This window comes from Trichomonas vaginalis, chromosome I (assembly GCF_026262505.1).
Source record: "Trichomonas vaginalis G3 chromosome I, whole genome shotgun sequence".
Classification (NCBI taxonomy): domain Eukaryota; phylum Parabasalia; order Trichomonadida; family Trichomonadidae; genus Trichomonas; species Trichomonas vaginalis.
Window position 1 is genome coordinate 11,238,896 of NC_067203.1, and position 25,955 is coordinate 11,264,850.

The 25,955-nt window shown below is 32.0% G+C and overlaps 8 protein-coding genes across 8 annotated transcripts; 4 read left to right on the plus strand and 4 right to left on the minus strand.

The window, feature by feature from the left end:
- Positions 1-909: 909 nt before the first annotated feature.
- TVAGG3_0968060 (ataxia telangiectasia mutated (ATM) -related family) lies at positions 910-7,961 on the minus strand (the record flags this gene model as incomplete). Its single annotated transcript, XM_001328570.2, has 1 exon — positions 910-7,677. The coding sequence occupies one exon, from the start codon at positions 7,675-7,677 to the stop codon at positions 910-912; it is 6,768 nt and encodes a 2,255-aa protein (XP_001328605.1).
- A 201-nt stretch (positions 7,962-8,162) lies between these two features.
- TVAGG3_0968070 (spectrin binding) lies at positions 8,163-9,371 on the minus strand (the record flags this gene model as incomplete). The annotated part of the gene is made up of 1 exon (XM_001328569.1): positions 8,163-9,371. The coding sequence occupies one exon, from the start codon at positions 9,369-9,371 to the stop codon at positions 8,163-8,165; it is 1,209 nt and encodes a 402-aa protein (XP_001328604.1).
- A 693-nt stretch (positions 9,372-10,064) lies between these two features.
- On the plus strand, positions 10,065-10,298 carry TVAGG3_0968080 (uncharacterized protein; the record flags this gene model as incomplete). Its single annotated transcript, XM_001328568.1, has 1 exon — positions 10,065-10,298. One exon carries the CDS (start codon positions 10,065-10,067, stop codon positions 10,296-10,298), a length of 234 nt encoding a protein of 77 aa, XP_001328603.1.
- A 141-nt stretch (positions 10,299-10,439) lies between these two features.
- TVAGG3_0968090 (uncharacterized protein) lies at positions 10,440-13,208 on the minus strand (the record flags this gene model as incomplete). The annotated part of the gene is made up of 1 exon (XM_001328567.1): positions 10,684-13,173. The coding sequence occupies one exon, from the start codon at positions 13,171-13,173 to the stop codon at positions 10,684-10,686; it is 2,490 nt and encodes an 829-aa protein (XP_001328602.1).
- Positions 13,209-13,327: 119 nt separating this feature from the next.
- TVAGG3_0968100 (armadillo (ARM) repeat-containing protein family) lies at positions 13,328-15,529 on the minus strand (the record flags this gene model as incomplete). The annotated part of the gene is made up of 1 exon (XM_001328566.1): positions 14,135-15,529. The coding sequence occupies one exon, from the start codon at positions 15,527-15,529 to the stop codon at positions 14,135-14,137; it is 1,395 nt and encodes a 464-aa protein (XP_001328601.1).
- A 286-nt stretch (positions 15,530-15,815) lies between these two features.
- TVAGG3_0968110 (protein ubiquitination) lies at positions 15,816-16,507 on the plus strand (the record flags this gene model as incomplete). The annotated part of the gene is made up of 1 exon (XM_001328565.1): positions 15,816-16,418. One exon carries the CDS (start codon positions 15,816-15,818, stop codon positions 16,416-16,418), a length of 603 nt encoding a protein of 200 aa, XP_001328600.1.
- Positions 16,508-16,704: 197 nt separating this feature from the next.
- TVAGG3_0968120 (SEL-1-like protein family) lies at positions 16,705-23,987 on the plus strand (the record flags this gene model as incomplete). Its single annotated transcript, XM_001328564.1, has 1 exon — positions 16,844-23,860. One exon carries the CDS (start codon positions 16,844-16,846, stop codon positions 23,858-23,860), a length of 7,017 nt encoding a protein of 2,338 aa, XP_001328599.1.
- Positions 23,988-24,104: 117 nt separating this feature from the next.
- TVAGG3_0968130 (histone acetyltransferase protein) lies at positions 24,105-25,874 on the plus strand (the record flags this gene model as incomplete). Its single annotated transcript, XM_001328563.1, has 1 exon — positions 24,491-25,636. The coding sequence occupies one exon, from the start codon at positions 24,491-24,493 to the stop codon at positions 25,634-25,636; it is 1,146 nt and encodes a 381-aa protein (XP_001328598.1).
- Between the last annotated feature and the right edge of the window lie 81 nt (positions 25,875-25,955).

The following is a 25,955-nucleotide window of genomic DNA, read 5'->3' on the forward strand; positions in this document are numbered from 1 at the left end:
TGAGAGGTAGTTATTAAATTTCCAAATTTTTGATATTCTTTCTTTAGATTTGAATGACAGTACACCTCGTTCGAATTAAATTTTTTTCATATTCAGAATTTAAACGATTAAAATTTATAACATTTAAAATTTAATGCATAGTCATATTTTTATTAAAAAAAGTGAAAATTGGAAAGTATTCAAAATAATTGAATGCTTTATGACTGTTATCTTATGAATTGAACAATTTTTACGACACTTTAATGTGCAGCATTTACCAAGACACAATTACAATACCTATCATTGAGCTGTACTCCAAGGCTCTTTTTCAATTATTATTTCATCATATTGGGTCCAAGTTCTTCAATTTGGATTTTACCATGCATGCTTCTATTTTCTAGGTCCAATTGTTTATAGAGCTTTAATTTTAATCACTAATTATTGATTTTTTCTTTTTATTGTATAAACATCTTAAATATTCCTCTCAAAACCAATCAAAGAATTGAATTTTACAATACAGAATATCCAGTAAAGTTTGTGTGTTATACTTGGTGAAAAAAGTACGGGAAATTATTTAGATAATTTCCCAAAAACTCTAGGATATCCTTTCAAATCAGTAACACTCCTCTCTTTCCAGAAACAGATATTATTTCGAACATCAGATCATTATTTTCGAACTATTACTACAAAAATGACTTTCTTCCATGAAACCAATTGACATCCATAGTTGCAGCTAGATAATGAAACTTCTGATGCAAATTTTATATAATTGCAGATGAATAATAATCAAAAGTTCACACTCAATCAGATTATTTTTTTTTAATTGTTCTCGCAAATATCTGTAAATGTATCAAAATACGTATCTATAGATAAAATAAAATAAAACAAAACAATCAAATAATATTTATTAAAACATATATAAAAAGAAAATTACCATAAAGGATTCCATCCGCGGAATAAACAAGATAAATTGTACATATCTCTAGCAGATTTGATTAACCAATCAACTTGTTCATGCACAGTCATTGGCACGGTATTATTATTATCAGTTCCTCTTACTTTATCAGAAATTCTTGTCATGATTTCAGCCAAATTCTTTCTCGACAAACTGTCCATGTTGTTATTTAATGATCCAGCAACAATGTTCTCATTCATCTCCTTGCTTTCGAAGAGTCTTCCTGACGACAAAGGTTCTCTGAAGAAGATTTCCAAGACAGCCATCACGGCTTCTCTGTTTCCTCTCAATGTTTGCAATGTGTCCTGGCAAACTCTTCTAAATGATCCATTAACGCCGCATTGTCCGAGCGCTTTGACAATCATCCTTGTGAGTCTGAAAGGAATTGTCTCGGCGAGTTGAGCGCGTTTGGCAGTGACTTCGAAACAATCTCCGAAATCAATGTGAATGACAGACCCTGAATATCTTTGTATCATTATATTGCTTGGATGTCTGTCACCCAAACCAATGATGTATCCGACAATAGACATCAAAGCTGTTGATCTCGAGAAGTGCGATGTGTGGTTGACCCACGCTTCTGCATCAGGAGCTTTAAGCCACATGATGTTTTTGAGATCATCAGGTGAGGTGTTTTTGTCAACTTCAATCAAATATTCGTATCTTTGTATCGGCTGCAAACTGTCGTAATCAGGAATTGTGTATTCCTCGAGCATCTTCGATTCGACATTGATCTTGATACTGGAGATACTCCTGTAGTCATCAATCAGCTCTGACATTGTATCGCAGCCAGGAAGCCACTGTATCAAACCAACGCGTGGTGACAAAGGAGTGATCGAAAGAATCGCAATTCTCGTGTGAACGTTGTGAGAAATAGAATTCACAAGTTCGAAGAACTGCATGACTCTTTGATCCTGTCGAAGGTCTTCGTGTCCTTTGAGAAGGAACTTATATGTTACATGGTCAGAACCAACAATTTTTAGTTGGCGAGGTCTTCTTTTTGAATTCAAAATGTTTAATTCTCTGCCAAATCTCAAAATTGTTGTTGAATTTCCTTCTGTCCTGAATCTTCCGAACACAGTGATTGGGGAGTTCTCTATTGCAGCCAAATCAGGGGAGTAATACTTCAAATTCAGCTTCGTTTCTCTCTTGAATTCGTTGTTAAATGTCTCCATAATTAATCTGATTTCTTGACTTCTTTGGGATAAAGTTAATGGTTTTTTAGAAGTTTTATAGTTATTTAATATTGTTTCAAGAGTTTTAATTGTATCAGAATATCTTTGTTGTGCTTGTCTGTCGTATTCACATGTTGTTAACTTCAATCTTTCCAACAAATCATCGACAATTTCGTCCAAACTATTCGTGTTTCCTGGATTTGCCAATGCTTTGTCTGTTCTGTCTTTAAGAGCTGTCAATGCCTCGCAAATGTATTCTGGATATGTCATTCCAAGTCTGCAGAGCTCAGTAAGTATTGTCTTGGCTGAATGAGTGAATTGCGCATTCGTCAATTCAAAGGAATTTATAATTGGCCGGACAATTGACTTTTTATTTCCCAAATTTGCAGCGAACAAAAGAGGGAAAATTGTAGCGTTTGGATATTCATTTAACAGACGAGTTAATATCTGTTCAACGAATGTCCTCAATGACTGGCTTTCCGTGTATTGATAAACAACTAATTGTGGCAAAATTGTGATGAAATTCTTTATAGGAATTTCAGCAATTGTTGATTTAGTTGTTTCATAAATTTCAGCAAAAGAATGAGTAGTAAACAAAATAGAAGACAATTGTAACAAATCAGCGAAACAATTCTTGGGACTTATCAATACACAATGTGCGAAAGCAATGATAGCATCAATAGCTCTATCAACCCTTTCTTCTTTGACTAAACTCGCGAGTTTCATGTTGCTCCACGCCCACATGTTATTTGTCATGTAATGCATTGGTCTGTATTTAATTGCTTCACTCAATAAATTCCTTACTTCATGCATCACTTCTGGAGAATCTCCTTTTATCAACCAAATTTTCCATTTTGCTTTCAACATGTATAATTTAGCGATTAAATCATCATCTTCATGCGAATTTATCAAACGTTCTATTGTTGAATTCACAAGAACACTTGCTTCATCTCTTTGTCCTATTTTAGAAAGCAACAAAGCGTTTTCGTAGATGACTCTCGGCATCTTCATTCTGTCTTCGAATTGTTGGAAATGCCTATCGAAATAATCCTTGAAAGCATCCCATTCATTTGATCTCCTCGCGAATTTAAGGAATGCCAAATCTTCATTGACATTTTGACTTGGACCAAGGACTTCGCATCTTGTCAGTAAAATGGATCTGATCATGTTAAAATGTGCAGCGTTGTTCATTAATCTTTCTGCCCATGTTTTTCTTATGTTTCCTTGTGTTGCTTCTTTTAGTTCGATTAATCTTTGCGCGAACACAATGAAAGGAGCAACAGCTGTTATACCATGAGCGAAAAGAGATCCTGCTTCGTTTCCTAACTGTATAAAACCTTTTTCTACATCATTATTTATGTCATCACCATTTTTAATTTTTGCCATTATTCTGATGACTGTTGATCCAATGTTTTCTTGTGTACTTCCGAGCATTTTCTCGAGTTCTGACCAATCATTCAAATGGTAAAAAGCATGTGCAAATATTAATGCAGCATTGTCTTTTTCAGTGAACGATAGAGATGAAAATTGGCCGGCCAATTTAGCAATTTCTGGCCACTTTTCTTGTTCTTCCAAAAATGACAATTTTGCCATGAAATCTTCTGTTGATTGATGGACGATTTCCAATGAATTATCCCATGAAAGATACCTTACAATCTGGCCACTCATGTGAGCAACTCTGTCACCTATTGTTTGAGCAAATCCTCTTGATTCATCGAACATTCCAAGTTGTGTATAAATTTGAATCAATTGATTCTGAGCGGTTTTGTCATCTTTGTATTTGATGTAATCTTGTTCAGCGCAATACAAAGCGTATGTTGGCTTTTCCGCTCTCAAAACAATCCTCGTCAACTTAAATGGTTCTTTAGGTTTAGGTAACTCTTGTTTCGTTCTATCCATGAATTCAAACAAACCGATAATTGATGTCAAAACCGGCATCGGAGTTGTTTTTTCAAACAAAGCCGTGTTTAAATCATTCATTATTTCCTCTTTCAAATGATCACTTGCTACGATCCACACGGAAAGGAAAGCAGGCTCAAAGAACTTTCTAAGAAGAAGAGGCTGCTCAGTAATTAAAAATGAAGATAATCTAAAAGCAGGAGAAGGAGAATGTTCTGCAAAAGATTTTTGGAATCTTTGCATCCAATTTTTCCAATGTTCTACACTTAATGATTCCGGAATACTTATCTTGTTTATTAGTGATTCTTCATCTAATATTATTTTTTTCCTTGGTTCCGGTTTCATTTTGTTTTTAACATCAACTTTGATGAAAGGAAAATCAGTGTGTTTTCCACGAGTTTTCAAATAAGCAACTCTATTTAATTCATTTAATTGGTAACCAGCATTTATCATTGCCTTTTCAACACTTGTCTTAAAGATAGAGAAACTTGGACCGATAGAAACAGCCAATGAATACAAAACTTGAACAGCGGCATTTTTAATTTCTTCTTTCGGATTATTTAAAGCGAAGAAACAAGCTCTAATTATAGAAGAAGAATAACTTGCGCAATCATAGTTTTGTACAATAGATCTTAAGCTATCCAATGATTTCTCGATGATGTCATTAGACTTAGAGTTAAACACAACATCAGTAATTTGTTTCACAATAATAAAAACAAAATTCCATGCAAAAAGTGACAAATAAGTTAAAGCATCCAAAATATACGGAGTAACAGTAGAATCAATAGAGTTTGGCTTTGATAACTCATCGAGTAACAAGGTAGTTATCTTAGGGATATATTGTTGGAAGACTTCTTTAAGTGCATGTGCCAAAGGACTGATTAAAGAAATCACTTCACTTGTATAATGTGAATCCCACATTTCTTCAATCAAAGAAACGAAATTCGAAGCAAATGGTTGTAGCCATTCTGTTGGACATTGTAATAACTGTTTCAACATACCGAAATAATTGGTCTTTTCGTTATAAGGAGCTTCAATTACCGCTGGCAACAACATTTTTATATAATTGTTGAACATTCTTTTCGCAGAAATTGTTTTTTCGCATTGAGTGAAAATATTCACTAGCGCTGTATGTGCTTCTGTATGGTGGTCCTGTTGGAGCTTATCAATGATTACGGAGTGCAAGGCATTGAAGATCACGTAAATGAAGTAATCTTCGTATTCAATTTTTGTTCCGACCAAAAAGAACTCGAGTTGGAATTGTTCTTGAGAAACATCCAAAATTATCTGTTCTTGAGGTGCTAATATTAGTCCTAATTGTCCTAATACTTTAAATATACATGAGTGTACTTTCTGTGACATCATGCGGCCTCCTAAACTTATCAATGTCGAATAAAGTTTTGAAAAGTTTGTGGCACTTTTTGGACCAATTTTTGAGACAATTACATCCAAAGCTGACAAAATTGCGAGGATTACTGATTTTTGAGATGCTCTTTGTAGTGTTTCGATGAAAATAGAGGTCATTTCATCGATATATGGTTCCGCAGTCTCAAAAGAAATCTTCGCAATCACGGATATTGTGTTTATCAAATCTTTTGCGATTTCTGATGAAAAAGTTCGTTCAAAGAATGATAATCTTTGTCCGTGTGCTTGTGCTGCTTGTGCTAAGTCTTGTTTCAGGTTTTCCGATGAAGGGGAAGTACGAACAAAAGGATGTGGCTGGTCATTTATTTGTGTCTTCTTTAATGACGAACCAAAACTGCTTGTACTGCCAAGGGATGATGTGGGAGTGATCTGGATGCGAATGTCATTCGATTCGAAGTCATCGTCGTCTAAAATGGCGCTTTTGAGATGGATTCTGAGCTGTTGGAGGGCAATTGGAAGAAATTGACCGTCGTAAACGGGTAAAAGAGGTGGAACTGAGGAGAAAATGATTGGTAGGCATCGGATGGCATCTGCTTGAACACGGCTGGACTTAGAAGAGTCAGTTATAAATAAAGTATCTAAAATTAAGGATCTAAAGATAGGATAAATCATTGCTGGATTGTATGAACTAACACCACCAAGGATTTTAAGGCCTTCCATGCAGACAAGCTTGTTTCCGTCTCGAATTAAAATATCAAACATTGATAATGAGTCTGGATATGAAAGATAATGGTGGTATGGAGGCTTAAAGGCTTTTAGAGCATAATATCTGAACTCATTTGACGAAGCTGTCATCGCAATACTTAATAATTTCTTTCCATAATTTCTCTTGACGTCATCGTCTTGGGATCGACATAAACTTTCTAAGGCTTCAGGGGCAAGTATTTGTGTGGCTATATCGTTCGATTGTAACGCAGATAATACTGAAGTATACAAATATTCTGGAGGATCTTGAACTTCTGGTAGTATTATGATTAATCGTAAAGCATTTTCTGTAAATTTTCTTTCAAATAAGCGTGTTACTATTCCTAGAGCGTAATTTTTGTATTCTGTCCAGAAAAGTGGGTATTTATCGAAAATAACTTTCAGAGTTTGTATTAATGATTCGGTATATTGTGAGATTGATAAAATATTCGCTAATTTTGAAACAAATTTTTGATCATTCATTTTTTGTGGCAATTTATGTAATAATTCGTTTAATAATTTAACAGCACTCTCTACTAATTCCAATGAATCACTTGTAAACATCGCTTTAAATGAATTACATAACTTTTCCATTCTATTTTCAAAAACTACTGGAGATTTCCTCATTAAAATATGCAAACCGTCAACATTATCCACAGTCGGTTTTAAATCAGGCCACAGACTACTGACCACACTTTGTAAATACAGATTATTAAAAGTTGTTTGGTCAAAAGGCGAAAGTATGACAACAACTATCAGTGCGGTATGTTTAATGTATGAAGGATAATCTCGAGTATTCATTGACCAAAACGATGCCATTTGGTCTTGAACTTGTTTTACGGGTAAATCAATGGGACAAGAGTCACATATTGCAGCGTAAGTAAGTAAAGCGCCATGTATGACGTGAAATGGATCTGTTAGCGGTGGATCTAATATAGATTTGGCATCTTTGTATAATTGACTGGGAAAATCAGCGCGTCTTGAGATTTGAAGGAAGTGAGAGAGTGAGTGAAAGGCTATATTTCGCAAATCTTCCCTCTCATTGAATAAAAGAGGATAGATTTGTTCATAATATTGTAACGAACATGCTTCTAATGATCTTATTGCATATTTTTCGAGATAATTGAGAAGTGAAATGCAATGTAGGATTGATTCTTTCGATGTTCCTTGTAAAAGAACTTTAGATATATATTTAAGTCGTTGAATCAAGAAATTTGACGTTCTTGGTAGTTTATTCGTAAATTTTGCTATCCTTTCACAGATAAAATCCGTTGCTTCTGCATTACTTCCTGCTTCTATCTTACCAAATATTGCCATAATTGTATCATTCCATGATGTTGAATAATGTACCATAATGGAGGCACCTATGCACGCTCTAACTTGATTTTGTGGATCTGATAATTGAGCACATTTTTGTATTTGAAGAATAAAATCGTGTTTTTGGCTGTGCCCTTCTTCATAAGTTAAAACGCACCAATTTTCAAAACAAATTGACTTAAGCTCCTTATACACCGCTGTCATTTCTGTAGATGTACGCGGGATAGGGAGCTGAGTCAAATTCATTGAATGATTTTATACTTTTTTTTTTGTAAAAATAATCTTTCAATTTCCAAAAATCTTAATCGTCTCGTCGGTCAAAATTTTATGATAAAAATGTTGTGTATACAAAGTTTCTTATGTTTTAAATTGCAAATTTTGAAAATTTAAAAAAATAATAATCAATGAACCAGCATTTCCCGATTTAGATAAGGTAACTGATTCTGGATAATGCATGAAGTAAAATGGGCATCGAAGGAAGATTCAAATTACAATTGTTATGTAACAGCGTATATTATGGGCTATCTTATTCTTAATAGGGCATATGATTGCACCTGATCTTCATGATTAATTAACTAATTTCAATTTTTCAAAAAAAAAATTTTAATTGTCAAAACTTTGGTATGGATTATATACATTAACTCTGATAAAGCTTTTAATGTTAATCAAAATCATAAGCCATGTGAAATTAGAAGATCAATAATTTCTTTATAATTTTTACGTACTGCTATCTAAAGAGCAGTGTTTCCCATTTTATCTTTTTCATTGACACTGGCACCATGCGAAAGAAGAAGATCAACCATTTCTTTATTATTTTCCTGTACTGCTTTGTGAAGAGCAGTGTTTCCCATATTATCCTTTTCAAAGACACTGGCACCATGTGAAATTAGAAGCTCAATAATTTCTTTTTTATTTTTAGGTACTGCAGAATAAAGAGTAGTTTTCCCTGTGTAATGTGAAATGAAAAGATCAATAATTTCTTTAGTACTATTACCTACTGCTTTGTGAAGAGCAGTATAACCTTTATTATCATGTTCATTGACATTAGCCCCATGTGAAATTAAAAGATCAATAATTTCTATATAATTTTCCTGTACTGCTTTGTGAAGAGCAGTGTTTCCCATTTTATCCTTTTCATTGAGACTGGCACCATGTGAAATTAGAAGATCAACCATTTCTTTATTATTTTTCTGTACTGCTGTGTGAAGAGCAGTGTTTCCCCATCTATCTTTTTCATTGGCATCTACATTATATGAAAGAAGAAGATCAATTATTTCTCTATCATTTTTATGTATTGCTTTGTGAAGAGCAGTATAGCCTTCATTATCATGTTCATTGACATTGGCACCATGTGAAAGCAAATATTCACTAAGTGATGGGATATCAAACGATATTGAATAAACAAAGCATTGGTCAATATTATTTGTTTGATCTAAATAAACAAAAAATGATTCAAGATTTTTATATTGTATGCAATATTCTAATTTAATCTCTATATTGTACTCATTCATCAAGAATGTAACAAAATCAATGTTGTGTGAAATAATTGCATATCTCATGCATTCTTTATTTGGTGTTTGATATTTCAAACATTCACTCATGATCTCTGGATTTCCGCCTAAAAATGAGAATTGTAAACATGTTTGAGTAATCTCTGAGTGAAATTTCGTTCTTAATAACTTGAAACAATCAACTGCTCCATGGTAACAACATAATTCAAGTAATGAATATCCTTTTCCAGAAAATGGATATAAATCGCTTTTAAGTTTTTGATTTTTATCAAATTCATCTCTTTCAGTAAATGAGATGAATCTCTCTAAGTCATTATACATAATTGCTCTGTAAATAGTATTTTCTATATGAATATTGAGATTTTTAAATTGAATTTCTTCGAAATCATCAGATTTGCCTAATTTAATTCCATACTCTTTATAAAACATGGAGTTGAAAATAACTGAAGTAAATGGGATTTGCTCTAATTGATAATCATCATAAATAAATTTGACAAGTTTCAAGTATGACTTTATATAGCCGTTATTATACCACACAATCCAAAAAATGTCATCTATAATATTTTTTGGATGATATATCTTTGAATCAATCAAATATTCTTTGATCAATTTATAAATCGACCGTAATTCTTCTTCATTATTCGTTTTTAACTTACACAACGCATTGTACATATCTATGTGATATTTGTACATACTCCTGAGCTCGTTGTATATATTTGAAGTATGGACTTTTTGCAACGTTTCAAGTTAAACATATCCATATAAATTCCTCAGTGTTTTTTTCAATTACATTGAAATAATGGAATGAAATGGATAAAATGTGCTTTCAATTAAATTTCTAATGAAAAACAATATTCTTCTGTTACCATTCAAAAAAATTGTTGCATTTTGATAATATAAGATAATATTTTAAGAAAAGTACTCAAATGTAGAAAAATGCATTCTCCTCAATATGCTAATAAGTAAAACCTAATCCATATCAAAATTTCATTAGATCGTTATTAGGATTAATTAAACACTGCATATATTCGCTCAATTGATGATTCTTCATATGTCATCTAGAAAGGTTTTTGTAATGTCATGATCCAATTTTTTCGCATTTATTGAGAACAAGATTATCAAATGAGTAGTGATGATAATAATGTGCTCAATGAGGAATTCACATTTGATCCTGTAGAAAATGTAGATGCCCAATCTCATCCTATGTCAACTGTTAAAAAAACAAGGAAAAGAAAAGGTGTGTATATTAAGAGACTTGAATCCGATAATCTTCAGCTAAAACATGATATACAAGAGTTTATGAATAAAATTAGTATCATTGAATCCCAAAATACAGTTCTTCTGCAACAATTGTAATTTTTTAAAAAATATCAAGCTCAAATATTGTCTATAAACGGAAAAGTAGAAAATGATAAAGGATCTAATAATGTTACCCAATCGAGAAATAATAAAAAAGAATTCTTAAAAATATATTAACATTTTTTAGTATTTTATTTTCTTTAAACCAAATATTTTCATCATATATAATATTTTACGCGAGTTTATAATATTCTAAAAGTGATATTTTTAAACAAATGCAAATAATAATTCCTAAACTCTTTATAATGGATTACTATTCACTAAATAGCCTAACATTATGAGAAGATTAGCGCCCAGTTAGTAATTTTTTATGATTTGTGAAGTTTCCAATGTTATTAGGTTTTGAACAAGATGTAATTCAAATTTTTTTTCAAATCTTAGATTAATTCATTTCAGAGTTTTGTTGATGAAGATTTACATATGTTTCAAAAGTTGCAAAAACGCAATCATCATCAGCCATTTCTTGTGGCCATGGTACATATCTGCAGCAGTCTATTAGGTGTCTCCATACAGGAGAATCAATATAGAAGTCAATTGATGCGCAATACAAAATAAATTTAACTGTATTTATTGCCCATGATCCTCTATTGCAAAAATGTAACTGCTCGCATTCATTTCTTAACAGAACAGCACAAATATTAATATCTTTTTCAAGTATCTGAATTGCTTTGTTGTACTGTTTCCTCATTATGCTAAAGAAAACAAATGCCTTTTTCCAGTTTTCAAAGTTATATTCAAATGGATTTAAGTCTTGTTCTTTCATGAACATTGTACAAACAACAGCTAATACGAAAGGAAATGATTCATTAGAGAAATCATAAGATCTTCTGATTGATAATGATGCTTTGTCAAATACTTCATATGTTGTTTGTATTTCATTAACACAAACGCAAGCAATAATAGTTGGAAACTGTTCAACGATTGCTTCATAACCATCTGGAACGAATTTAATAAATGATTTCGCAGTTTCAATTGGAAATTTTCTTAATTCTTGTTGGAATGATTCCATTTTTAAAATATTAACATTCCATATCAATGGAAAACAACTTGCCGACTTAATATTAACAAATGTTGGTAATGAAGATATTTTGACATCTCTAAATAAAGGAATTAATGCTCGGAGAGCTGTTTCTTCGATTTCTTTGGTTGACAAAATTATTTCGAAATTCTTTTCTGTGTTTTTGATTCCCAACTTTTCAATAATTTCTTCTCTATTCATATTCGCATTTTTTTCTTGCAATTCCCATTTCAAGAATAGTTCTTCATCATCTTCGCATAGTTCTGCATGTTCCGGTAATCCATAAACGAATGTCATTGCATCTCCTCTTAAATATCTCCATCTATATCTTAAAACTATTTCTTTATCCATAACTGCCAAACTTATTGGATCTCCATCATTAATAAACCTTGTTTCCCTAAGCTTAATATAATCTGCCGTTGCAATACTGCTATCATGTAATGCTGCTAATGTTCTAACTTCGTTTTCTTTTCCGGAGTCAAAGATTTTTTGATAGTAATTTTGTATTGGTAATCTTAAAGCGATCGTTGCCAAAGAAAATCTGTGTTGTAAAATCAAATCACTGCAAAGATAATCAACGCATTTCTCTGATAAAACCATTAGGCTTTTAGCACTTAAACATTTGAGGAATCTACTATCAAAATCTATCATAAACTTCTTAATGTCATCACGATGTCTTTTGTAAAGACAATTATTAAAACAATCGAATAAATCACTTGCAAAGTTACTATCTTTCAAAGATAACTCGTCAATACAATTAACTAATGCTTCGAATGATACATCTTTTGTAAAAAATAACTTTAATGGAGATTTTTTTGGCTTAATAATCATCTTTTGTTTTCTCATTTCATCCAATAATGAAGAAATATTTTTATCTCTGCCGGCTAAGTTTTCCATTGCTGGAATTACTGATTTCTCTAATGTCATTCTATCAACAACATACATCTGCATTATAATTGATGGTATTTCTTTCTTTGTCTCGAACATGTTACCAAATAATCTCAATTGTTCATCAGAAAAAGTGTTTTTTGGATCATTATATTTCTGCAATGTTTTCCGAAGAGGTGCTGCATCAATTGGGTTCAACATCGCTGCTTGTACTTGCATTATATCAACCCTTGTTACTGAAGCACGAGATACTAATACATCACTTAACTCTTGGCAGCTTAGTTTATCAAATATCTTTCTAAAAGCATCAGAATAAGTAAATAATTTTGTATCATTTTTCTCTAGAAAATCTAAAATGAAATTGACGTTTAAAAGTTTTCCATTCTTCAATGAATTATCAGCTTCTTCCCTTAATATATTAAAGTGTGTTGCTGAGAATGTTTGTGATAAAATTTCCATTGAGAATTTCTCATTTTCTTGGCATAAAAATTTAAAAATTGATTTGATTGTTGATTCATTTAAATACTGAAGAAGTTTAATTGTTTCTTTGTTCTTTGTTAAGAAAGCTGTTCTCAAAGCTGATTGTGCTATTATATCTTTTTGATTAGTGTTCATTACTGTGTTCAGTTTTAAATCTAATAAAATTTTTGAATGCTTTGATATGATTGTGTCAAGATAATTTGATACTAAACGATCTGCAATATTTGTCACTAAAAATTTGAGGAAAGAAATCGAAGGCTTATGTTGAAATGAATCACAAATTATGTTATTATTGAAATGTGTGAATGGATACATGCGATCATAAACCCCATTCGATATGTTGGTTGTTAGTCTATCAAGATCGATATAGTTATTAAGATCACTGTAATCATTCGATAAAGAAGATAAAAAAGAAAGCCATTCTCTTGAATTAAGAAGCATATCAAGGTCTTCTCTTATGAGTTGTATCGAGTCTTCACCTTCCATAAAGTGAAAGTATGCTTCCATCCCAAAAAATTGAAGTCACAATTATAAATTTAAAAATAATCGGCAATAGCTCTTTTACCGATAATCATATTTTGATTCTATATTATGTTTATATGTTATAAAGCTCAAAATTCGAGAATTTCTAAATCAAAACCAAAATTATGGAATTGGGAGCTCATTTAAGGTATCCTATTGTTTTTCATAGTATTTGTGAGCGTATTAGGATTTGTTGAAATCAAAATGGTTAAAAGTAAGATACGATTTTCTTTGTTAGAAAGGAAACATCATTTCTTACTGAATAACCATTTCTGGAAAGTTATGACTATGTTTGTGGTTTTGCGTTTAGTAACTATATCCCTATATCTCAAATTTTATTTTGATTTCATTAGAAGATATCAGATTTCTTTTCGTTTAATGACTATGCTATTTTTAACCATCGAAATTATGAAAACTTACGCATTTTTTAGTAAAGCAATAGCAGTAAAAAAACTCAATATCATAATCGAAATTCCAAATCATGAAAGAGATGTTTCAAATGACTACAAAACGCTATTTCAACAAATGTGGGGATGTTTCACTCTTATTATATTAATAAATTCGAATGATACAATTTTAGGTTTTATAATACGCATTTTGTCATTTACATTTTCCTTGCAAACTCTTAAATATATCGGAGGTGGATTTGAATTCATTGAAAAAAGATATGGTCTTACAATTGATATTATTTTTATTGTATTTATGTTTTTATTGAGCCTAATTTTCTTTGTTTACAACTTTTATCTCACATACGTATTCTGTAAATCAATTTTGATCTATAAACTTCAATATCATCTTACATTATCAAAGAGTCTTGAATATTTAGATATCTATTTTCCTGCTTCATCGTCATCATAAGTTTTAATTGCATAATTTTAAGAAAAAAAAGATTTTGATTATAATCAAAACAAAAAACTTTTATTATTTATTCACATTTGGCACGAAACTCTACATAAAGATCCGATAGTACTTGGACTTCTTCTTTTTCACTCCTTAGTTCGATAATTTCATCAATTACATTAAAAACCGAATTATCTTCCAGTAATTTGTTAACAGAATATATTGTTATTAAGTCATGTGCTAATGTTTGTTGAAATATGGCTGTAAATGCCGAAACAAGAGAGATGATTACACTTTCTTGTGTTCCTATGCCAATATCGTTGATTGCAAAGGCCAAACCGTTTTGTAAAACATGTATAATGTTATCAAATGAATAATTTTCTAAACAAAAAGTTAATGTAAAAAGACATTTTTCTCTTATGTTATATTTTGCATCTTCATCACTGACAATTTGTAATAATGTATCTATTATTTTATAGTTAAATAATTTCGGAATGATTTCTATATCATTTGCCACATAAATATGAATAAAATCTAAAAATAAGTCCAAATTGTCTTCGAGTTTTGTTAATTCTGATACTAAGCTCCAATCGATACATTTTGAAATTGCTGTTAAAAATCTTTGATAATCTGGGTTGTTTGCTGGAGAAAGCAGTATTTGTAAGACATTATAGTGATAAAGATCAAATTCGCCTAAAAATGTATTAATAAAGCTGAATCCAAGCTCATTATGAATGTAATTTAGAACAAGTTCTGCTGAATTAAAAATGAATGCGTGTATTGTAATACAAGATGAATAGCAAGATAATAAATCCTTTGTTATTGTTTCAATTACAAAATCAATGATGACTGGGAATTTTCCTGGGAAAATGGGTTCATTTGACCTAAATGCTAATTCAGCAACTGAATTCAACAGTATATATCTTAGTTTTTGATTACTTTCAGTATCTTCAAAAGATTCAATGAAATTAAAAATATTATTTTCGATAATATCAACAGGTAATGGTTTTGAGAACTTGATGCATATTTTTAGTATTTCAGAAATAAGTAAACAGTTTTCAAATGTCATATTTTCTATGTTTTGTAAAGTAGCTGTGAATATTTGTTCAAAATTAATTCTAAATGACTTTTTTGTCTCTTTTGGCACATATCTATTTCCAAACTGTAATATTCGAATGAGATTATAAAATGTATCTTCGTCTAATGCAAATAATTGTTGTGATTTAGCTAATTCTACTAAACTGAGATTAACCGATTGTGTATTTAGAATATCTGCTATATTTTGTTGTAAATTCGGATAGTTAGATATCTCTTCCAATAATTTTGGTAAATAGAAATCTCCCTCATTAGGTTTTTCTAAAAAATGTTGTATGCAATAGTTTGCATAGTCCTCATTATGTGATATGCTAGCAGGGTAATCTGTATTTATATGCTTTTTATTGACCTTGTGAAAATCTTTGATTTCAAAATCTGAGTCCATTGAAAATTTTGAAAGTTTGATTTTTACTAGAGGTCTATTGAATATGCAATAAGTATGAATGTGCCTTTAAAACGCGTATGCAACCTAATCATTGATGAGAAGCAGAGTAAAAAGCAACTTATATCGAAAATCATATTCGAATTTTGGTGATTCATACCTAAAATGACCAATTCCCTGTTGACTAGCTATGTATATTCTATGTTTATGCATTCGAATGTACAAAAGCATATAAAATATTACCTCCTCTTGTGAAATATCAAAGTTGACACTTTTATTGTCAAAATAAATGCAAGCACCAAATTTTAATAATAGACTTGTCAAAGAACCATGGGGATATTGCCAAATGAACTACATAGAAAAACTCAAAGAGATATGCCCTTCAAAAATAGATCCAAACGCTTCAACAAAATCTTCCGAAAATCATGCACATACTTTATTGATGTCAGCAGTCACATATGGCTCTAAACAGTGTGCTGAGTATTTAATCAAGAATGGAGCAATTGTTGATAAAAAGAATTTTTATGGATACACAGCATTACACTGGGCGGCATATTCAGGAAGAACAGAATGCGTTGATTTATTACTAGAAAACGGTGCTAACATAGAATCTAAAACAGGAGACGGAATGACCCCTTTCCATATTGCTGCCTTAAGAGGTCATCTTAAATTTATGGATTACATTGTTAAGAAAGGAGCAAATCCTAATGCTGTAAACAGTGATGGCTGGACAGCTATGCATTATGCGTTAATCGGAAATCACCGTCCTGTTGTTGAATTTCTCTTGAAATTGAAGATAGATTATAGATCACTTGATGTTAACATGAAGACTATCGATTCAATTGTCGAAGAATACGGTCGCTCATGGTTTAATGATTTAGCAAACAAATAATTTTTATTTGTAACTATTTCATTCTGTTTGTTTATTGTAAGTGTCCTAAATTTAAACTTTTGTTTCTAATTTTAAACATATTTGCTTTCTATTTACCAAATCATTTGATGAACTTCAAAATGTCTGAATATTTCTTTGCAAATTCAATTAACCATATTGATTGATATTCATTCCAGTCATTATCCAATCTCATAATAAAATTTGCGTAATGGTTGGGGGTGGAAAAAATTAAGTTAGGTACCATGATTATTTTCCCCTCAAAAGATATTAAATTGTAAGCACTATTAGGACTTATAATTACCACAACCAATGGGCAAATAATCAGAATATTCGATTTTATTTGAATAATTCGGCCATTTTTAAGCACGAAAAAATTAAAAATTCCACCTCCTCTTGAAGATGGAACTTATGTTTTCCTCAGCAACATGAAGCCGAAGAAAACAGATAAAGTAGGCGTGATTAAAGATCTAAAAACGAATTATTTTTATGTTATTAAATTAATTGATACGAATTTCGAAAATGATGAACGAAGACAACAATTATTTTCTCTCGTAGATGTATATAATCAAATAAAATTTGCATGTTTACCAGAAATAATTATAAAATTTGATCCAAAAGCTAATCAAATTCATACACTAACAAGGTACTATCATCATGGATCTCTTCAAAACTTAATCGATGCCAATCAAATTGATCAACTTACATTAGAAGAGAAAATGGAAATCATATTTTCCGTTACTGCAGCAACTCACGCACTTCATGCAAATAATATTATTCATTCCAACATAAAACCTACAAATATATTGTTTGATCACTCAAATACTCCGATTTTATGTGATATTAATTTCATTGCACAATTAAATACGGAAAATACTATTCAATCAGGCGTTTCTATGCATGATGATATATTATCTTTGCAGAAAATATATAAAATCTTGCTCAAAAATTCAGAAGTTTACAAAACGATAAGCGTTAATAATTTTATTGAGTCATGTTGTAATGAAGAAATTACGACGTTCCAAATTTTAGAAAATATGATACAAAATAACTTTTTCATGGAAACTGTCAATAATACATTTATTGAGAAATTATTCAATAATTTATACCCGAGTTTTATAGGCATAGATACAAATATTTCAATAGACATTTCCGATACCATTATAGATCATAATAATCCAGAAATATGCCTAGCTTATGCATCAAAATTTTGGTCTGAAATATCCAATAGTCATTCTTTCTCAAAATCAATTGAGTTACTTAATGAAAGTAGCAATAATCCCTTCTCGGCATTTAACCTTGCTAAAATATACCTTTCAGGATCAGTTGAGAAATTAAATATCGAAAAGTCGTTTGACTTATTGAAATATGCATCCAATCAAGGATTAAAACAAGCTGATCTTGAACTTGCCAAGTTATTACTACGAGGATACCAAAATAATACAGTTGGCAGTATTTTGAATTTGTTGTCTTCAGCTGCTGATGCAGATATCCCAGAAGCTAACTTTATATTATCGCAGATCTATGAAAAAGGTATTTCTGTTGAAAAAAACTCTGAAATGGCAATGAAATATTTGAGATTGTCTGCAAACCAAGGAAACATTGATGCAATGTTTAGATATGGAACTATGCTAAGAGAAGGTCATGGAATCGCCCAAAATCTTCAAGAAGCAGCTCAAATTTTCCAAGATGCAGCTGAAAGAGGCGACGTTCAAGCCAAAAACAAGTTTGGACTCTTCCTAAGAAACGGAATTGGTGTGAAGAGAGACTATATCAAAGCTGCAAGTTTATTCAAACAAGCTGCAGACCAGAATTACGCAGAAGCACAAAACAATTATGGAGTCATGATAAAACTTGGAGAAGGAGTTCCCAAAAACTCGAAAATTTCTGCGAAATTTGTTGAAAAAGCAGCAAATCAAGGTTGTCCAGCAGCTCAAAACAATTATGGATGGATGCTAAAGGTTGGCTATGGTGTAGAAAAGTCTCTACCTAAATCATCTCTCTTCTTCAAACTCAGTTCAGAAGGAGGAAGTAAATATGGCCAAAATAATTACGGTTTGGCACTTTTATTCGGTTATGGAATCAAGAAGAATGAAAAGCTTGCTGTTCAATACTTCCATGACAGTGCTAAACAAGGTGATAAATATGGCTGTCTCAATTACGGACTTTGTCTCTATGAAGGAATTGGTTGTTTGCAAAATGAAATTGAAGGAATGAAATACATCAGAAAAAGTGCAGATTTAGGAGTTGTCAACGCTATGTTTCTTTTTGCAAATATCTGTAAAGATGGTATAGGTGTTGAGAATGACTATAAGCTCGCATGCCAATACTACAAGAAAGCTGCAGATATAGGACATGAAGATGCAAAATTTTGTTATGGTTTGTTACTTAAAAAAGGAAAAGGTTGCGAAAAAAGTGATGCTGAAGCTGATAAATATTTAAGCATTGATATCACAGATGACAGTAGATACTTCCATATCGAGAAAAGAAAATCAAATAAATTGGAAATGGCAAGAGAAAGTGACATTTTCAGTTCATTTATTTCTGACAACGGTTGTTGCGGTTTGGATTTGGATGTAGAAGAATGTTTAAACGAATTCAATCTATCTATCGAAACAGAGAAATATATCAAAGAAGCTGCTGATAAAGGAAATAGCGATGCCCAATTAGAAATGGCCAAAATCACAAAAGATGACAAAGAAAAAGAAAATTATTTAGAAAAGGCAGCAAAAAATGGAAATACTGAAGCAAAAATCGCTTGTGATATATTAAATACTGCTAAGAAACAAAGAGTCAAGAAGATTAGAAGAATTAAAACAAAAGTTCCACTGTCAAAACTCAATTTCAACTCAAAATCAAATGGAGATCTTGATTTCACTGATTTATTAAATCAAGAAAAATTGGATGATGCAAAAAATCATCAATTTTTTGATTACGAGTATTTCTATGAAGAAGAAGATTATGATGTGATCAATGATAATGATGTTGATTCACTAATGAATGGAAGTGAATTAGGTCTTCCTGAAGCAAATTATCAGTTAGGTTTGTTGTATAAAAAAGGAGAAAAAGTTGAAAAAGATGAACAAAAAGCCGACGAAGAATTCAAGAAAGCTGCTGATAAAGGACATGTTGATGCAATGCATAAGCATGCAAAGATTTTATTAGAAAATGAAAATGAAAGCGAAGCTGAAAAATACTTTTTGAAGGCTGCTGAAAATGGAAATGAAAAAAGTGCCATTGAATTGTCAAAAATTGCAAATGATGATGCAACTAAAGAGAAATCTGCTGATATCATCAAAGACATGTGCACAAGATGCAATAATGCAGAACTTTATTATAGATATGCTGTGATTTTAAGAGATGGAATTGGAATTCAAATTGATTTGCAAAAATCAAGCCATTATTTCTTATTAGCAGCTAAAATGGAATATTTAGATAGTGGTTATCAACATGGTTTACTAATTATCAATGAAAACAAAATAAAATTTTCGATGGAAGAATCTAAAAATTTTATTTTGGAAGCAATGTCGAAATATCAAACAGATTTCTCTGTATATCTGTTAGGACTTTGCTTGTTAACAGGTATTGGATTCACCAAAGATAAATCTCATGCAATTTCTCTCTTAAATCAATCTCAAAGATTGTCTGCAAAAGAAATTGTCACTTTTTATAACAACAAAGACAAAAAATGTTATGAAAGAGCTGTAGAATATCTTGCAGAAGCCGGATGCATTGAAGCAATGAACAAATTAGCACTTCAAAAGAAAGAAAACCAAGAAATTAATGATTATGTAGATCTTGTCAAAACCGCCGCTGATTTTGACAATCCACAAAGTCAGTTTGAATATGGAACGTGTTTATTCGAAGGCAGAGGTATCGAACAGAATATTAGACAAGGAAAGAACTTGATTGAAAAAGCAGCTGTCGCTGGAAACCCTGATGCTCAATTTTACATCGCAAAAGAATTAGAAAAAGGTGACAAAATTGAACAAGATCTGGAGAAAGCCGCCGAGTATTATGGAGAAGCTGCTGAGAACGACCATTCTGGAGCTCTTTGTAGGCTCGCTATGATAAATATTAACGAAACTGCACCAAACTCTGATAAATCTCAAGGATATGAGATGCTAAAGGCAGCAGCCGAAGCAGGAAACCCTGAAGCAGTTGAAATATTCAAGGAAATCGATGATGAAGATGTCATTTTACCTGATTTGACAACAAATAATAATTCAAATCTTAGCGATAACGAATTCCCTGAAGTTGCAAGTGGTATCAATGTTCTTGATTTAGTATCTCAGAAGATGAGTGATACAACTCCTTTGGTTCAAAGAGAAAAATTAATTTGGAAGAAATCTAAACCAAGTCAAGAAGTAGAAATTCTAAGTTTTGGTTCTGATGATGAGCAATCTACATCTCCTGTCGGTTCTCCTAAAGGATTCATCAAGCCAAGCATCAGTTACGGAAGTATCGCAAACAAGATCAAATTGATACAAGAAAAGATGAATACTGTGGAACAAAAGCAAGATGAGCAATCAAAAATCGTTGAGAATGAAGAAATCGAAGAAGATCAAAATTCTCAATTTGCAAAACAAGAAAAATCCAAAGAAATGAATCAAAACCCGTCAATCATTAGTCAAAGCGATAGCGGTTTACCTGAAAATCCTCAAATTGAGGAAAAATTAGATCAAATTATAACAACAAAAGAGTATATTGCTGATGATACGCATGTGATTGTCCATTCTACGTCTATACCTTCACCTTCAAAGCAAAATGAGAACCTAATTACTGTAATTGAAGATGAAATTGATTTAGATACTGCTTCTAAAGGAAAAGAACCTGATGTCGATCCATATTTCGTTGGAAAAATAGATATTGAAGAAAAATCTGATGCTGATGACAAGAAATTACTTGATGAAAATCAAGTTCTGGAACTAGATCTCAAAACTGACTCTGATTCACCGAAAGGAAGCACTAATTCACCATCTGTCAACCTTCTTGATGAAAATCAAGTTCAACCATTAGATCTCAAATTAAAATCAGATTCTTATGATTCCTTAGCTGTAAAAATCGGAACAAGTGGATTGAATGAAGAAGAAAGTGCCGAATTAAGCTATTTGGGCGAAAAAGATGTTGAAAATCCAGAAGAAGATTTCAATTATCTCCAAGAAAAAGATGTTTTGCCTATTTCTTCACAGAGAAAAGCTTTAACTCCTTCTCCAAAGCACAGTCAAACAAAGGAGCATCATTTCCATACACCTCACAATAAATTTAACAGAAAATTTTCCATTTTCAGTCCAACAAACAGGTTTTATGAGCAAAAGAGGCCTTCAAACATCGAAATCCCTATGGAACAACCTGAATCTTCATCATCTTTTGCCTTTACCCCATCTCCGATTTCCAAATCTGATTCCGTGAAATTCTCTCCTGAAGTAACAACTAAAGCAAAATCTCCTAAATTTACAACTCCCACTAATTCTCCAAATTCAACTCTCAAAGTTTTATCTGATGACATTTTAGTGTCAGAAAATAGTTTTGCGAGTGATTCTCCGACCAAATCACCTAAAGAACCAGAGATCTTAGATATTGGTGATACGAAGAAGCATCACCATCGTCATAGATCTTCTAAAAGTGAATCGAATTCTGTCAAATCTCCTTCAATTTTGAAATCTCCAAAGAGATCTGTCGCTTCAACAAAAAGTGACATTTCTCCAAAGAAAGTTTCAATTCAAACGAGTTTTGATAGCGAATCTACTTTTGATAGTGAAGAAATAAAGTATTCTCCTAAGAATCTTTCACCAAAGATTTCAAGTTTAGGCAAAGAAGATGATTCTTCATCGAAGAAGAGGAAGAAACATCACAAGAAGACGAATTCTTTGTTAGAAATCGCTGGGAAAGAGAAAGATCTTTCTCCACAAGCACAAAGAATCATTGATGGAATGAAGAAGTCGAGATTTATCATAACTCCTGAAATTGATTTGGAAGAAATAGAAAGAACATCTCAAAAAGATGACGACAATTTCATTGACGATCCATACAGCAATCAAACAGCGAATGAATTCATTGATTCAATCTCTGTTGCATCAAAAAGATTGGCAAGCGAAGGAGATTCCGATGAACAACTTAAATACGCCTTGTATTTATTAGGAACGTGTTCAACAGAAGAAAACCAGCCAGATAAATACGAAGAAGCAATGAAGAATCTCGAGAAAAGCTCAAAATCTCAAAACCCTTCTGATGTTTTTCTTTATAATCAATTCAGAGATCGTAAATCAAAAAGTGACACACAACGGTTAATGTCAGATACATGTTTACATTTTAAGAGGCTTGCTGAACAAGGCGATGCATCCGCCATGTATGTTTATGCTTTGATGTTGCGATCTGGATTTGGCGTCAAACAAGATTTGCCACTTTCTGTCACTTGGTTCAAAGCAGCAGGAAAACGAGGACATGCAGGAGGAAATTACAACGCAGGATTAATGATTAGACACGGAATCGGACATCCTTCGAATCCTTCACATGCTGCTTATTATTATAAACAAGCTGCTGACGCCAAATATGCAAAGGCTGCTTTTAATTTGGGCCTTTTGTATTTGAAAGGTCAAGGAGTAACAAAAAGTAATGAAAATGCAGCAGTTTATTTCAAAATTGCTGCTGATAAAGGTGACAGTGCTTCACAGGCAAATTATGGTTTGATGCTTAAGAACGGATACGGTGTTCACAAAGATATCGAAAGAGCACAAAAATATTTCGAACTTTCCGCAAAACAAAATGATCCTGTCGGATTGAATAATTTAGGTTTGGTTTTAATGGAAAAAGGTGACAAAGAAAATGCCACACTTTTATTCAAAAAGTCTGCTGATTTAGGAAATATTAAAGCGATGTATAACTATGGATTATCTAGGATAAATGACGATCCTATGGAGAGCGCAAGATATTTCCAGATGAGTGCAGAAAAAGGAAATTCCGACAGCCAATTAAAACTCGGAATGATGTTAAGAAGCGGAGATGTTTTGCCACAAGATTTGATAACTGCATTACATTATATTGTTTTGTCTGCTAAACAAGGCAATGTTAATGCAATGTGTGTCTTGGGAAGAATGCTTAAACAAGGTGAAGGAACAACAAAGAATCCAACTTTGGCTGCAAAATACTTTTTGTTTGCTGCAAAACATGGAAATAATATTGCGATGTTAAACTACGGTCTGATGTTGAAAGATGGAACAGGAGTTGATCAAAACATCGAAGAATCAGTGAAATTCATTAAAATGTCGGCAGATTCAGGAAACGCTGAAGCTCAATGTTATTACGCAACAATGTTATCGAATGGAAAGAATATCGAAAAGAACAGAGAAATGGCTATAAATTACTTTAAATTGGCAGCACAACAAGACTTCTCTCCAGCAAAGAAATGTTTAGAACGTCTTCAGAAACCAAAGAGGAAACATTAATGTTTTATTTTAAATTGTTTATATTGTTAAACTGTTTTTCTTTATATTACTACATTCTAATTTTTAAGATGTTCGAAACTTTTGCATGCAAATCCCATTAACTTATTAGATGGAATGTGAAACATAAATATAAGACCACACATATCATATAATCATATATTTTACCTACAAGCTAGCCACCTAAGGTCTGAAATTAATATTATTTGATTTTTTGGCCTAAAGAATTGTTATTAGATTATATCTTCACACTATGGATGGCCAAACTTTATTCAGCATATTCGGATTCAATTCCTTGAATGCTTCAACAACCTTTGGTATTGATTGTTTAAATGAAGCTAGTGTAGATGCAGCTGGAGCATTGCAAACACTTGATAATCTCAACACATTGTGCATCAAATGAAATACATCTACTTCGATGAATTGGTCGCATAATTTGGAGATTGTTGAGATGTTGAATTGAATGAAAATCACCAAATTAGAGAATTTTGTAAGATAATTAAAAATACAAGTCGTTTGATAGTGAATTCTGTTTTAATTATGTATCTTATAGGGTTTTCAAAAGGGGAAAAAAAAAGCAAAATAGAGGATTGAAAATTCTGAATTTCCGATTAAATGTCACTTTTTAACAAAATGAATCCGAAAACAATTCATGTAGGTGACCGTGTTGTTGTTTATTGCGAACAATATCAGCAGCTGATGGAAGCAATTGTTGTTGGAGCAAAAGTTAGTACAAAACAACTTTATATTCATTATGTTCATCAAGATAAAAGACTTGATCGATGGATTTCTGTAAAAGAAGTCACCGATGATCCAAATGTCGTAATAAAAACAAAAGCTGGTAAATCTGCAATAAGAAATCACAAAATTTTAAATACCGACGAACTTGACGTTGAAAAACTCGCAGTAGAGTACAAACAATTCGAAAAGGCCCACCAAGAAGTTACCCGTATTCGAAACATCGATAGGATTACAATTGGGCCATATACAATTCAAGCTTGGTATTATTCGCCATATCCTAATCCTTTTGGAAAAATGGAGCACTTATATATATGTGATCACTGTTTCCAATATTTTGCTAGCGCAGAAGAACTCGCAAAGCACTTGCAAGTTACAGGAGAAAAATGTCCACCAGGAAATGAGATTTATCGGCAAGGAAATCTCAGTATCTTCGAAATGAAAGGAATGGTAAACAAAGTTCCGTGCCAGTGCCTCTGTTTACTTTCAAAATTATTTTTGGATCACAAAACTTTGTTTTACGATGTTGAAGGCTTCAATTTCTACGTAGTATGCGAATGTGATGATAACGGTGCTCACATTGCCGCATATTTCTCAAAGGAAGTCAATAGTAGCGCATATAATGTTTTATCTTGCATTACAACTTTACCACCTTACCAAAAGAAAGGCTACGGAAACCTTTGTATATCCTTAAGCTACGAGCTGGCCAGACGCTCCAGAATGAGCGGTGGCCCAGAAAGACCTTTATCTGATCTTGGAAAACTCGCATTCGCTTCTTATTGGAAGGATACGCTTTTGGAGATGTTCAGTACAAGACTTTCCGAAATGACTTCTATTGATAATATCGTTATCCTTACAAGTATTCAAAAACTCGACGTAATCGAGACATTAAAGCAAATTAACTGCTTGACAAGGGTAAAAGGCGATTATGAGATTGATCTTCATTCACCACAGTTGAAACAAGCAATAGAAGCTCATCAGAAAGTCCCGCCAAAGAGAAGAATTGATCCTCAGTATTTAACTTGGATTCCAGAAGCATAACTTATATATTTGTTTTTATATATGTAAATGTTTATCATGTACAATAACTAAACAGCTATTTTTGCATGAATTTTATCTGAAATAAAAGTTTCATTTTAGTTTTTTAACTCAAATGATATAAATTATATTTCTATACTTTAGAATTAAAGTTTTTTGCAAAGCGTTTGTGTTTGATTATCGATAATTCAAAAAATTGGACTGTGTATTTATATTTTTATTGTTTATTATGCATTTGGAGTTACCTGCTGTTGAGATTTTTATATTTTCTTGGGATTTGAAAAGTAAATTCCGAGAGAATTTTTTTCTAAACGTTCACTTT